General features: G+C 37.8%; 1 protein-coding gene across 3 annotated transcripts in view; it reads right to left on the bottom strand.

Annotated features, from left to right (window-relative positions):
- SCN10A (sodium voltage-gated channel alpha subunit 10) overlaps positions 1 to 14,768 on the bottom strand; it is a 97,772-nt gene extending 83,004 nt beyond the window's left edge. For all 3 annotated transcript variants that reach the window (XM_025376287.1, XM_025376288.1, XM_025376289.1), the window contains exons 1-3: positions 14,499 to 14,768; positions 12,904 to 13,031; positions 9,849 to 9,929 (exon numbers count right to left, since the gene is read on the bottom strand). In XM_025376287.1, the coding sequence (XP_025232072.1) occupies positions 9,849 to 9,929; positions 12,904 to 13,031; positions 14,499 to 14,768 (479 nt within the window). The remainder of the gene's footprint in view (positions 1 to 9,848; positions 9,930 to 12,903; positions 13,032 to 14,498) is intronic.
- Between the last annotated feature and the right edge of the window lie 234 nt (positions 14,769 to 15,002).

The raw sequence follows: 15,002 nt of genomic DNA, 5'->3' as shown, positions 1-15,002 counted from the left end.
CATTTATATTTATTGACATGACAGATTTGCTTAGTCTTGGCTTGTTTATATTATTTTATATGATGTATTTAGTTTTTAAAATATTAGGTTGGTACAAAAGTAATTGTGGTTTTTGCATTGTTGAAATTTGCCGTTTGATATTGGAATACATTCTTAAATAAATGTGGCTATGTTATACATCATTTTAATGTTCATTTCTCACTTTACGTTTTTTTGCTAATGACTACTTGCTGTTTATTTTATATTTATTTTAGACTATGGAAATTATGTTACAGAAAAAGCAAATTCTAGCAATTTTCTTATTTGAGTTCAAAATGGGTTGTAAAGCAGCAGAGACAACTCAACATCAGCAATGCATTTGGCCCAGGAACTGCTAACAAAGGTACAGTGCAGTGGTGGTTCAAGAAGTTTTGCAAAGGAAAGAGCCTGGAAGATGAGGAGAGTAGTGGCTGGCCATTGGAAGCTGACAATGACCAGTTGAGAGCAATCATCCGAGCTGATCCTCTTACAACTACACAAGAAGTTGCCGAAGAACGCAACGTGACTGTTCTACGGTCATTCGTCATTTGAAGCAAATTGGAAAGGTGAAAAAGCTCCATAAGTGGGTGCCTCATAAGCTAAGGAAAAATGTTTAAAAAATCGTCATTTTGAAGTTTTGTCTTCTCTTATTCTATGCAACAAAAATGAACTATTTCTTAATCAGACTGTGATGTGCGATGAAAAGTGAATTTTACATGACAACCGGCAATGACCAGCTTGCTGGTTGGATTGAGAAGAAGCTCCAAAGCACTTCCCAAAACCCAACTTGCACCAAAAAAAGTCATAGTCACTGCTTGGTGGTCTGCTGCCGGTCTGATCCACTACAGCTTTCTGAATCCCAGCAAAGCCATTATATCTGAGAAGTATGCTCAGCAAATTGATGAGATGCACAGAAAACTGCAAGGCCCGAAGCCAGCATTGGTCAATAGAAAGGGCCTGTTCACTCTGATGGTAGTTTCTTTTGCTGTGCAGAAGCTCTTTAGTCTAATTAGATCCCATTTGTCAATTTTGGCTTTTGTTGCCATTGCTTTTGGTGTTTTAGACATGAAGTCCTTGCCCATGCCTATGTCCTGAATGGTATTACCTAGGTTTTCTTCTAGGGTTTTTATGGTATTAGGTCTAACATTTAAGTCTCTAATCCATCTTGAATTAATTTTCGTATAAGGAGTAAGGAAAGGATCCAGTTTCAGCTTTCTACTTATGGCTGGCCAATTTTCCCAGCACCATTTATTAAATAGGGAATCCTTTCCCCATTCCCTACAGAATGGGAGAAAATTTTTGCAATCTAGTCATCTGACAAAGGGCTAATATCCAGAACCTACAAAGAACTCAAACAAATTTACAAGAAAAAAACAAACAACCCCATCAAAAAGTGGGCAAGGGATATGAACAGACATTTCTCAAAAGAAGACATGCATACAGCCAACAGACACATGAAAAAATGCTCGTCATCACTGGCCATCAGAGAAATGCAAATCAAAACCACAAGAGATACCATCTCACACCAGTTAGAATGGCAATCATTAAAAAGTCAGGAAACAACAGGTGCTGGAGAGGATGTGGAGAAATAGGAACACTTTTACACTGTTGGTGGGAGTGTAAACTAGTTCAACCATTATGGAAAACAGTATGGCGATTCCTCAAGGATCTCTAGAACTAGAAGTACCATATGACCCAGCCATCCCATTACTGGGTATATACCCAAAGGATTATAAATCATGCTTCTATAAAGACACATGCACACGTATGTTCATTGCGGCACTATTCACAATAGCAAAGACTTGGAATCAACCCAAATGTCCATCAGTGACAGACTGGATTAAGAAAATGTGGCACATATACACCATGGAATACTATGCAGCCATAAAAAAGGATGAGTTTGTGTCCTTTGTAGGGACATGGATGCAGCTGGAAACCATCATTCTCAGCAAACTATCGCAAGAACAGAAAACCAAACACTGCATGTTCTCACTCATAGGTGGGAACTGAACCATGAGATCACTTGTACTCGGGAAGGGGAACATCACACACCGGGGCCTATTATGGGGAGGGGGGAGTGGGGAGGGATGGCATTGGGAGTTATACCGGATGTAAAGGACGAGTTGATGGGTGCTGACGAGTTGATGGGTGCAGCACAGCAACATGGCACAAGTATACATATGTAACAAACCTGCATGTTATGCACATGTACACTAGAACTTAAAGTATAAAAAAAAAAAGAAAGAAAGGGCCCAATTCTTCTCCACAACAACCGACTGCATGTCACACAATCAACACTTACTTCAAAAGTTGAGCAAATTGGGCTATGAAGTTTTGCCTCATCTGCCATATTCACCTGACCTCTCACCAACCAACGACCACTTGTTCAAGCATCTCGACAGCTTTTTGCAGGTGAAACACTTCCACAACCAGCGGGATGCAGAAAATGCTTTCCAAGAGTTTGTTGAATCCCGAAGCATGGACTTTTATGCTACAGGAATAACAAACTCATGTCTTATTGGCAAAAATGTGTTGATTGTAATGGTTCCTACTTTGATTAATAAATATGTGTCTGAGCCTAGTTATAATGATTTAATATTCACGGTCTGAAACCCCAATCACTTTTGCACCTTTTCATTATTTGGCGTATCTTGTTTGCTTTTTATTTTTTGATGTACAATTCTTCCAGTATTTAGAGTTTGTCATATTATTTGTTACAAATATATAGATTACTAAAGAGTTTGTATCTTTATCCTAGTGGTTATCTTTATAAGTAAAAACTTATTATAAATTTTTAATTATAATTAAAACCATGTAATGCATTGTCCTTAGTGTGCTAGTTCTTGAAACAAAATCTCTTATTTCAGTTTGGTGATTCTCTTTCCTTTCCTCTCTGTTTTATCCATCATCTGACTGTATTTAATAATATCTTTTTTTTATGCTTACCTTTGTACTGTCAAATATAATCATTTTGTCCATTTCTCGATCTGTCAACTTTAAATAATACTCTTTAACTTCTTGTTATTATAGAAACAGCAATAAGTGAACATACTCTACTCCCAGGTTCTTTTCTCTTTCTGCTTCCATTTCTTGCTATTTGTATCATGTCAACACTTGCAGGGCCTCTGGGGCTTGTAGGGGGTAAAATGCCTTTATTCTCATTTTTATCCCCCTCTGGAGGCACCGTGGTTTAACTAGCCCTGATCTGTTAAGTGATTTAGCACTTCTCTGCCCATTTCTGGTCTTCCAATTGTTTTGACATCATTTGTTCTCTGTTCTCTGTGTTTTCCATTCTCTTTCTCTTTGTTCTTGTATATTTATACTGTTCTTTTCCCCATGCTGTCATTCTATTGGCATTTTGAGAGGGTGGGGTAAAACATATGCATTCTATCTTCCATATTTAACCAGAATCTCCGGATAACTCCCAAATAACTCATTTTGAAAAAAGTGTTTTGCATTAAAAGTTCGGAAGAAGCATAGACATTTTACATGCTATATAATCTCAACTATATTAAATATAATTTTATGATTTTGTGATTTCTCTACCTAGTTACCATCTTCTGATTTATATTTTCAGTGTTCAGCATTAATGCAATGGTCATTTATTTTAAAAATTATTAAGTTTTTATTATGATATGTAACATGTATAATAAAAATGTACATAAAACATGAATTAATTATTTTAAAACAAATGCTTATGTATTAATCAGCCCTTGATGCCGTAACAAACTATCATAGACGGGTGGCTTATGCAACAGAAATTTATTTTCTCAAAAATCTGGAGGTTAAAGCCTGAGATTGGGATGTCAGCATAGTCGGGTCTGGGAAAGACTCTCTTTCTAGCTTATAGATGACTGCTTTGTCCTTGTGTTCTCACACGAAGGGGAGAAGACTGTCTCTTTCTCTTATAAGGACACCAGTTCTACCACTTAAGGGCTCTACTCTTGTGACTTCATTTAACCTCAGTCACCTCCTTAAAGGCCCAATCTCCAACATAGCAACATAGGGGGTTAGTTTCAACATTTGAATTTTGAGGGGACACAATTCACTCCATAGTAGCTTGTGTGACAACTACCCATGCCATAAAATGGAATATGACCAACACTTTACCAGCCCCTTTCCAATTACATCCTCCTTCTTCTGCCCTGGAGGCTACTATTCTCCTAATTTTTGGTACTTTTTCTTGCCTTACTTTATTGATGTTTTTTACTTCATAAGTATGCATTCCTAAACAAAATAGTTTAGTTTTGCCTGATTTCAAATTTTATATAAATGAATCATGTTTATATAATCCTTTGCATTTGGCCTTTTTTGTTCAATATTACATTCTTAAGACTCATCCTTATTGTTGTGCAGGACTAAAGTTCATTCATTTTTATTGCTGTACATTTTCTTATTTTAGAATGTAACAGAAATAGTTAACGTACTCAAAGTTTATGGACATTTGAGTGGTTTCTGGTTTGGAGTTTTTATGGGCAAATGTTCATAAACTTTCTTGTAACTGTATTCTGGTGGCCACAATTACATATTTCTGTTAAACACAGGTATGTTAAGAGTGTAATAGAGGAATACGGTATATGTGTGCTTTCACCTTTACCAGATAATGCCCAATGCTTTCCAAAGAGGTTGTCCAAATTTACACTCCCACTAGCAGTGTGTGAGTTTCTGTTGCTCCGTGTCATTCCCAATACTTGGTATTGTGACACTTTAAAAAATTTCCCTTCTATGATGAACATGTAATAATATTTCAGTATGATTTCAATTTGCATCTCTTTGATTTAAAAAAAGGTTAAGAATACTTTCATATGTTTATGGCCATTTGGATTTCCACTTTTGTAAAGTGCCTATTCAAATTTTGTGCTATTTTACAAGTGGTTGTTCTGACATTTTTCTAATTGATTTGTAGGGTTCATTACTCTGAATATAAGCACTTGCTTTTTCACGCTCTTAAAGTTGTCTTCTGATGAACATTCTTAATTGTAGTATACTAAAATGTATCAGTTTTTCCCTCTATAGTTAGTGCTTCTTGTGTCATATGTAATAAAGTTTTCCTTAATCTGAGGTCATAAAGATATTCCTCTTTGTTTTTTCCTTTCAAAAAGCTTATCCACCATGATCAAGTTGGCTTCATACCTGGGATCAAAGCTGGTTCAACATATGCAAGTCAATAAGTGTAATCCATCACAAAAACAAAACCCACATGATTATCTCAATAGATGCAGAAAAGGCCTTCGACAAAATTCAACACCCCTTCATACTAAAAACTCTCAATAAACTGGGTATGATGGAATATATCTCAAAATAATAAGAGCTATTTATGACAAACACCTAGCCAATATCATACTGAATGGGCAAAAACTGGAAGCATTTCCTTTGAAAACCAGCACAAGACAAGGATGCCCTGTCTCACCACTCCTATTCAACATAGTATTGGAAGTTCTGGCCAGGGCAATCAGGCAAGAGAAAGAAAAAAGGAATATTCAAATAGGAAAAGAGGAAGTCAAATTGTCTCTGTTTGCAGATGACATTATTGTATATTTAGAAAACCCCATCATCTCAGCCCAAAATCTCCTTAAGCTGATAAGCAACTTCAGCAAAGTCTCAGGATACAAAATCAGTGTGCAAAAATCACAAGCATTCCTATATAACAGTAACAGACAAACAGCCAAATCATGAGTGAACTTCCATTCACAGTTGCTACAAAGAGAATAAAATACCTAGGAATACAACTTACAAGGAATGTGAAGGACTTCTTCAAGGAGAACTAAAAACAACTGCTCAAGGAAATAAGAGAGGACACAAATAAATGGAAAAATATTCCATGCTCATGGATAGGAAGAATCAATATCATGAAAATGGTCATACTGCCCAAATTTATAGATTCAATGCTATCCCCATCAAGCTGCCACTGATTTTCTTCATAGGATTAGAAAAATCTACTTTAAATTTCATATGGAACCAAAAAAGAGCCCACATAGCCAAGAAAATCCTAAGCAAAAAGAACAAAGTTGGAGGCATCATGCTGCCTGACTTCAAATTGTACTACAAAGCTACAGTAACCAAAATAGCATGGTACTGGTACCAAAACAGATATATAGACCAATGGAACAGAACATAGGCCTCAGAAGTAACACCACCCATCTACAACCATCTGATCTTTGACAAACCTGACAAAAACAAGCAATGGGGAAAGGATTCGCTATTTAATAAATGGTGTGGGGAAAAATGGCTAGCCTTATGCAGAAAACTGGATCCCTTCCTTACACCTTGTATAAAAGTTAACTCAAGGTAGATTAAATACTTAAACATAAGACCTAAAACCATAAAAACCCTAGAAGAAAACCTAGGCAATACCATTCAGGACATAGGCATGGGCAAAGGCTTCATGACTAATACATCAAAAGCAATGGCAACAAAAGCCAAAATGGACAAATAGAATCGAATTAAACTAAAGAGCTTCTGCACAGCAAAAGAAGCTATCGTCAAAGTGAACAGGCAACCTACAGAATGGAAGACAATTTTTGCAATCTACTCATCTGACAAAGGGCTAATATCCAGAATCTACAAAGAACTTAAACAAATTTTCAAGAAAAAAAGCAAACAACCCCACCAAAAAGTGGGCAAAGGATATGAACAGACACTTTTCAAAAGAAGACTTTTATGCAGACAACAAGCATATGATAAAAAGCTCATCATCACTGGTCATTAGAGAAATGCAAATCAAAACCACAATGAGATGGCATCTCATACCAGTTAGAATGGCAATCATTAAAAAGTCAGATGCTGGAGAGGATGTGGAGAAATAGGAATGCTTTTACGCTGTTGGTGGGAGTGAAATTAGTTCAACCATTGTGGAAGACAGTATGGTGATTCCTCAAGGATCTAGAACCACAAATACCATTTGACCCAGCAATCCCATTACTGGGTATATACCCAAAGGATTACAAATTATTCTACTATAAAGACACATGCACACATATGTTTATTGGGGCACTGTTCACAATAGCAAAGACTTGGAACCAACCAAATGTCCATCAGTGATAGACTGGATAAAGAAAATGTGGCACATCCCTAGAACTTAAAGTATAATAATAATAATAATAATAATAATAATAATAAAGAAAATGTGGCACATATACACCATAGAATACTATGCAGCCATAAAAAAGGATGAATTCATGTCCTTTGCAGGGACATGGATGAAGCTGGAAACCATCATTCTCAGCAAACTAACACGAGAACAGAAAACCAAACACTGCATTTTCTCACTCGTAAGTGGGAGTTGAACAATGAGAACACATGGACACAGGGAGGGGAGCATCACACACCAGGGCCTGTTGAGGGATGGGGGGCTAGGGGAGAGAGAGCATTAGGAGAAATACCTAATGCAGATGATGGGTTGATGGGTGCAGCAAACCACCATGGCATGTGTATATCTATGTAACAAACCTGCACTTTCTGCACATGTACTCCAGAACTTCAAGTATAATAAAAAAAAAAGAGCTTTATGTATTTATATTTCACAAAGAAAGTGAGATGTTGATCTACCTAGAATTGATTATTGTGTGTGGCGCAAAGTTGCATGTTTAATGTAGTTTTTCCAGTGGGATTCCTAATTCTTCAGCATCACTTTTTGAAGACCACCTTTTCCCTACTGTTCTGGGGTGCCACCTTTTCACACATTAGATGTTTATATATGTGTTGGTCTGTTTATGGACTGTCTATTCTGTTACATTGTTCTGACCAATCTTACACCAATGGCACACTGTTTCAATTAGAGCTTTATAGTAAATCTTGACATCCAGTAGAATGAGTTCTCCCACTTTGTATTTCTTCCTCAAAAGTTTCTTGGCTATAATTTGCTCTTTAAAATTTCATGTAAACTTTTGAGGAAGAAAATTTAAAGTTTAAAGTTTGTCAAGTAATACCAAAAGAAGCCTGTTGAAATATTGATTTGAGGATCATATTAAATTTATTAGTCATTTTGGGGAGTCTACAATATTGAGACTTTGAATCTGAGAACATGTCTCCCCACTGATTTGGTTTTCTTTAAAAATTTTGCACAACACTTATTATAATTTTCCTTATAGACATCTTGCTCATACTTTGATAATCTTATTCCTAGATACTTGACATTTTAAAATGCCAGTGTAAATGAAATGGTACTATTTTCTATTTGTTGCTAGTGTATATATACAATTGATTTATGTATGTTAATTTGTACCCAGCTACCTTACTATACTCTTTTATTAATTCTTGTATGTTATGTTGGATATTTTATGTATACAATCTTATTATCTGTAAATTACATCTTTGGTACTTTTCTTCTTCTTGCACTTTTTTTCCTTTTCTTTACTATGCTGGCTAAGACTTCTGTTACAAAGTGGAAATGAGAAGAACAGACATCTTTGGTTTTTTTTTCTTTTGATCTCAAAGGGAAAGCGTTCCATGTTCACAATTAAGTATGATGCTTGATACTTTAAAACAATGAATATCCTTTCTCAGGGTGATGCAATTCCCTTTTTAAAAATTATTTTACTTTAAGTTCTGGTGTACATGTGCAGAACGTGTAGGTTTGTTACATAGGTATACACGTGCCATGGTGGTTTGCTGCACCCATTAACCCGTCATCTACACTAGGTATTTCTCCTAATGCTATCCCTCCCCTAGCCCCCCTACCCCTCAATAGGCCCGGTGTGTGATGTTCTCCTCCCTGTGTTCATGTGTTCTCATTGTTCAACTCCCACTTACGAGTGAGAAAATGCAGTGTTTGGTTTTCTGTTCTTGTGTTAGTTTGCTGAGAATGATGGTTTCCAGCTTCATCCATGTCCCTGCAAAGGACATGAACTCATCCTTTTTTATGGCTGCATAGTATTCCATGTCGTATATGTGCCACATTTATTCCTTTCTATTCCAACTTTTCTAAGAATTTAAAATTATAAATGGAAATTAAATTTTATCAAATGACTTTTAGCATCAATTAAGAAGACTATGTGATTCTTTTCCTTTAATCTATTAATAAAAATATAACATATTTTCTGTTGTGGCATGCATTACTGTTATGGTTAGCAAAAAAAAAAAAAAAAAGAAAAGAAAGAAAAGAAAGCTCTGCAAAGCACCTGTTATTATACCCAAAGGTATGTTAGGTTCAAGCTGGAGTGAGAGTATCCCTCCCAGATGTGTGGATATGGAGTGGTTTTGGAAAGTTTCCACATTCAGAAACTACAGAGGTTTCATCCACTAACCTAGGGAAATAGAATAACCTCAGGAATACTAAGATTCCTTTGAGGCATATGAAGCTTGATAACTTAAACAGCTTCATTTATGAATTATTTTCTAAATATACTCCAGAGCCATTTGTTCTTAGTTCTGTCTCAGCTTTGCTCCTGTCTCTCTTTCACAGTAGGCCTTCTCAAAAGCATACCTTCTCTAAGGCATAAATTTATGTGTGCATCTAACAAGTGAGTGTGTGTGTGTGTGTGTCGGGGGCGAGGGGACTCATCTTACCAGGCCACCTTAGACTAATGAAATTAGAAATTAGACTTTCTGGGGCTGGGACTCAGGCATTTAAAAAATCTCCCCAAAAATTGCAATATGCAGCCAAAGTTGAGAACCACTAATCTGTTTCTCCTTGAAACTGAAAATCGTGTATGTTTATGAAACAAAGCTCATAGAAGGAGAGACCTAGTTATTACAAAGACAAATAGACAATAAGATTCAGCACTACCCACATGAGTCATGGCAAGATAAATAAAAGACAAAGACTGCCAAGTGAAGGAAGAAAAGAAAGCAAAAAGAGAAGGTACAATAATGATAGCAAATCTACTCACTCAATTTTCTCTGGAAGGTCAGTTCGGGTCATGCACACACAATTAACCAAAATAGTGACCGTAATAAATAAACTGAACCACCTGAAAAGCCTGTGTTAAGGAAAATCTGAGATCACCAAGTCTCTGTGATGTCATCTAGGATCACCTTGATGCTGAATAATTACATTTATAAATCTTAGCTAGTATTAGCTTTATGATCTTGTCACATAATGACCACTAACCTTTACTGAGTGTGCCTAAGCTAGGCTGAGTACTTTGCCCATGTTACTTCTAATACAGCTAATCTACAGGTGGGTATTATTATCTACATTTTGAAGCTGAGAAGCAGGCTGACAGAAAATAAAAGTTAAATAACTTTTCTCAGGTCATGCAGCTAGTCAACCATGCTGCAGAGATGTGAACTCTATCTGTCTGATAAACTCTGAGCAAGATAGAAGGAAACAGACTCCCTTTTTCAAAATGTCCTTCTGCCCCGAAGTCTTCATTTCACTACACAAAATGTTCTGAAATTTCATCTGGCAAATGTCTTTTTTATTCTAAAAGACAAAGAGAAGTTAGAAACTTGGAGATAAGTGAAGAGGTACAAACTTTCATGGGAATTAGTTTCATCAGATTGTTTGCATAACCTAGTTGAGATCAGTTCCACCAAGGAAATGGTCTTCCGGATAGGAACGGTGGAGGCAGGCACAGGGAAGTGAAATACTGGCTCTGGAAGAAAACCCCAAGTAGAATTAGGCTGGAGTGGAGAACTCTGAATAGCCAGAGTAGAAAATATTGACAGCTGACTATGGGCAAAGGGATCACCAGAAAGGGAGGGAGACATTGAAAGGAAGGTGGGTAAATGGGGTAAATAGAAGGGAAGAAATGTTGGTGGTGAGAATTTAAAGGTAAATTGTTCCCACTTGGACATTTTTCTTAGGAATAGCTGGGCTCCTAACAGTACTTCTTAAGGAAAAACAAAGCTTGAAGATAAGCTTGACCTACAGAGAGAGTACAACACTCATTTTTCAATTTGAGCGCAAGTATTTAAATGTATTTTCGTTTTCTGTAAATGCCTTGATGTGTCCGGTTTTAGTTACTTAGGAACACATCTATTTTGAAAAGAAAAATTCTGTTAATTAAACCACATTTTCCTGCTGACTTACAATTAAATTAGGAAGTATGCTCACAGGGGGGAAATGTTAATCCAAGGATTAAACTAAAATCATGTCTCCAATTCTACAAACCTTTAAAAGTAATATATCTTATGTATAATATTAATTATGAAAACATTCATAGCAAATGTGATTAGAATTATATTTTTGGTGAAATATTAATAATAGGGCCCTGAGAATTCTAGTATCTTTTGGGGCTGGAGTTACCAAATTTATGAGATTTAAATGCAGACTTTTGTGAGGAAGAGACCCCCTCAACAGCTTTTCTGTTCAGCTGTGACTCTACCAAGCAATTATTTTACTCATCAAATCTCAAGATGAAGAGAATATTCACTGGTCACTTGGTTCTTTTAAGGGGATTTTATTTCTAATTAGCTGTTTTTTACTTATCCAGATGTAATTCAACCAGAATCCATATAGAGGAGTTTGTACGTTTGTGATTTCTCTTTATTTGTAATTTCCATGTAATTGTATATATTTTGAAAAAGCAATAACTACCCAAGCAGAGATGACACATTGAGAGAATAATTATCCTGATTACTTTCCATTAACTGCCTACTTCCTCACTGCAGATACTGCTCTATGCAGGATGCAGGCTGGACTTCTTAACTAGGTACATAGTCTTGGATAATTTACTTAATGCCTCTGTGTGTCAGTTTCATTATCTGTAGAATGGGGATGGTAATCTCTACTTTGAACTGATGATGGTGTTGACACTTAGGAAGTATTTAGCAAGTGGGAGACTGCTATTGTCATTAAATATCCTTCTGTAGAATCTGAAAATTCAAGATTCAGCTCAGAAAACGTAATTCTTGCTGGCTAGCCATAAAGACAAAAATGTAAAAAGAGAAAACGTAATGCAACTTCATCAACCGTGCAGCTTCATGTTGAGTGTGCAGCTAGATGACTGTGCCAAGGTTACTAGCTCAATGAGAACTGTCCAGAAATCCAACAATCTGCCTCAGAGTTAGGGAGCAGGGTAGAGCTCTTTTTTACTGATGCCTTCTAAGAAAAGGCTGGTTACCATTTGTCAGGCAACTGAGGCAGGTGTATTCTTGCACATCAATCTCCTGCAAGCCAGGGCTAAATTTGTCATAAGGAACTTCCAGTCCTTCCAATGATCAAGGATCTTAGGTCATTAGGATCTTTCCATTAGGACTACCCAGGAAGATCTTAGGAAAACAAACCAAAGTTTCTTTTCTCTACTAGTTTGGCTTGCCTTGCAAAATCCCCTGAAGGCAGCTTCTGACACTACCTAAAACAATTCGTATAGTAGACATTTGACCAATGTGTCTCTAATCATTACAGTCTTGTACGGCATGAAGCGCGGATTATTGACATTTTAAATCTGCTAGGAGTTTTTGAGTAACTTGTGATGTTAACAGTGCCCCATGATCAATGAAGTCTCATTGAGACTGTGTGTGCTCTTCCCATCATGGTCTGCTTTCCTTGCCCTCTAGGAGGTGCTGCTCTTTTGCCATGGTTATGGCACAGAGTAACAACCCACGCCTATCTCATCTGCCCAAAGAAGGTTTGGGCCCTCTTACTGCCTGTTGTGTTGTGGGGAGAATGGACCACATACCGTGGTAAGAATGTGTCTGGGGACATCAGCAAACCTCCCCTCATAAAGAGGGCTTTTTTCAAATTGTGCATCCACAGGTGTGTCTAGATTAGTCTGAGGTGGATCCAAACCACCTGTGTGTTGCATGAACACTTCCTCTGTGTCTTGGGACTGCTTTGGGGTGTGGGACATATTAAAGGCACAGGCCATTTTTTCAATCTAATAACCTCATTGTCCTTTTGGGATTCAATTGGATAAGGGCTCTGTTGTTAACCTCTAAAGAAGGTACTAGACACGGTGGGCAAAGTCTGATTCTAACACGTGGAAGAGGCAATTGTGCAAAGGATATGAGTGGACAGACACTTTGATGGCCGTTCTTCTGATCAGGTTGAAAGGACTGAATAGCCACAGGGCCCGAGTGGCACTAAACCGGGAAATGGTCCTCCCTTTGTTCAGCACCATAAATGTCTAAAACAAAACAAAACAGAAAGTGGACCTCCAATGAGAAACAAGATTCCTTATACAACCATATTTTTAAACATGAGTGGCATTATCTCAGGCTCATGAGCAAGAAGGGCTCTCGGAACCACAGGTCAATGACAGCCAAATGGAGGTACGGAGAGGTAGAGAGGATCAAGGACTAAAAGCCATATCCTCACCCTCTCAGCAAGATCCTGGTCTCTGGGACTGACAGTGCACCAAGATGGGCCCACTGAGGGTGCTTCATGGACAGACAGCCGATCCTCAGGCTGGTAAGATGTATTATGCCCAGGGGAGGATTCTGGCAGCAAGATGGTGAAGTTCTGGTTGCATTTAATTTCTCTTCTGACTAGAGAACCATCCTTGTTTTGCATTGTTTCTTCTGTCTCCACCTCCTATGTCTTTGCCTCTTAAACCCTCTCCTGTCTTCTCCCTCTGAGCATTTAGGAGTATATGAACTCTTGGCATGGGAGAGGAGGAAGAAAGATATTCAGTGCCTTTTTATTTACTCTGCTAGCCATATTTGAGATGGCTGGTTCCTGTTCTCCTAAATCCCAAACATGCATTCACCATTTTTTGGTTCTATAGAACATCTCAAATACAACATAGGTGAGATCATCGTCATGAAGAAGCTCTTGTTTAGTGATTCTCAAACTTTTTGATTTCAGGGATTATTACTCTCAAACCTTATTGAGGACCCCAAATAATTTTGTTTATGTTAATACCTTTTTGTTTATGCCATATATAGGTATATCATATTAGAAATTAATATATATGTATATATGCTTATACACACATACATACATATCATATGTGTGTATATATACCTCATATTAGAAATTTAAAACTCAGGAAATTTTAAAACACGGGAATATACAAGCACACATTCCAGTAGCTGTTAGAGTGATGACATCATCCCCCATCAATAGCCTCTATATTCACCAATGTATGATGATAAGAGAATGTGTGTGAAAAAGACAAATTACGTCCAAGTATTGTTATAAAATAGTTTTGATTTTATAAACCCACTAAAAGAGTTTTGGGTACACCAGGGGTTCCAAGATCATAGTTGAGGACCACTGGCTTAAATCATCCTGCTTTCTGTCCTCATCCCCATACTCCTCCCCCAACCTCAAGATGTGTGCTCTCCACCTGCAAAGAGAGCCAACTCATCTGGAAGCCCCAGGCCAGAGCTCATCCAAGGGAACAGCTAACTTTCCCTGAAAGCTCTGCAGCAGTTATCTGCTTTTGAAGATCTAGGTTTAGTTAGTTTCTATCATAAATGTCATAAAAATTCAAAGAGATCATCAAAGAAGTTAGATATGGTTTTTTTGTTGTTAACAGAGTCTTTAGTAGACTACATCACCCAGGGTTCAGGAGGACTTCCTGGACTGGGTGGGACCACGACTTCCTCTCCAAGAGCTGAGACCAGACATTCCTACTGGTAGCTCTTACCCGGTGTGTGCTGTAGAAGGTGTCTAGATCCTCCAGGGGCTCCCCGATCAGTTCTGCTGGGAGCTCACCATAGAACTTGGGCAGCTGGTTGCAGGCTTTCAAGTCTAGCTGTGGCCGAGTCTTCTCTTCTTGGTCCTTCTGCTCCCTGTGCTTCTCTCTGACTTTCTTTGCTGCCTGCTTGGCAGCAATTTGCTTCTCTATCTCCACCAGTGACTCCGGAGTAAAGCGACGAAAGTTGTTAGTTTCGAGGGATCCAATGGGGAATTCCATCTTCTCATTCTTCTTCAGGAAGTATTTATACTCTTATAAGAGTGGACATAACCACAGAGAGGTGACAGCTTGCCCACTGGTCCTGTCCCTCTCATCTGTCCCATTTTGATTGTCAGAACAGCCCCCCTCCCACTCTCATATCTGGCTTTTCCCTGAACTCACACTTGGCTCCTCCCAAGAACCCATTCCCCTGCAATGCTCTCAGGGGAGGCTGTTTATTCCACCCTCCTCCAG

The sequence above is a fragment of the Theropithecus gelada genome, chromosome 2 (genome assembly GCF_003255815.1).
Source record: "Theropithecus gelada isolate Dixy chromosome 2, Tgel_1.0, whole genome shotgun sequence".
Classification (NCBI taxonomy): domain Eukaryota; kingdom Metazoa; phylum Chordata; class Mammalia; order Primates; family Cercopithecidae; genus Theropithecus; species Theropithecus gelada.
The sequence above is the reverse complement of the archived record's forward strand: the minus strand, read 5'-3'. Positions and strand labels throughout refer to the sequence as shown.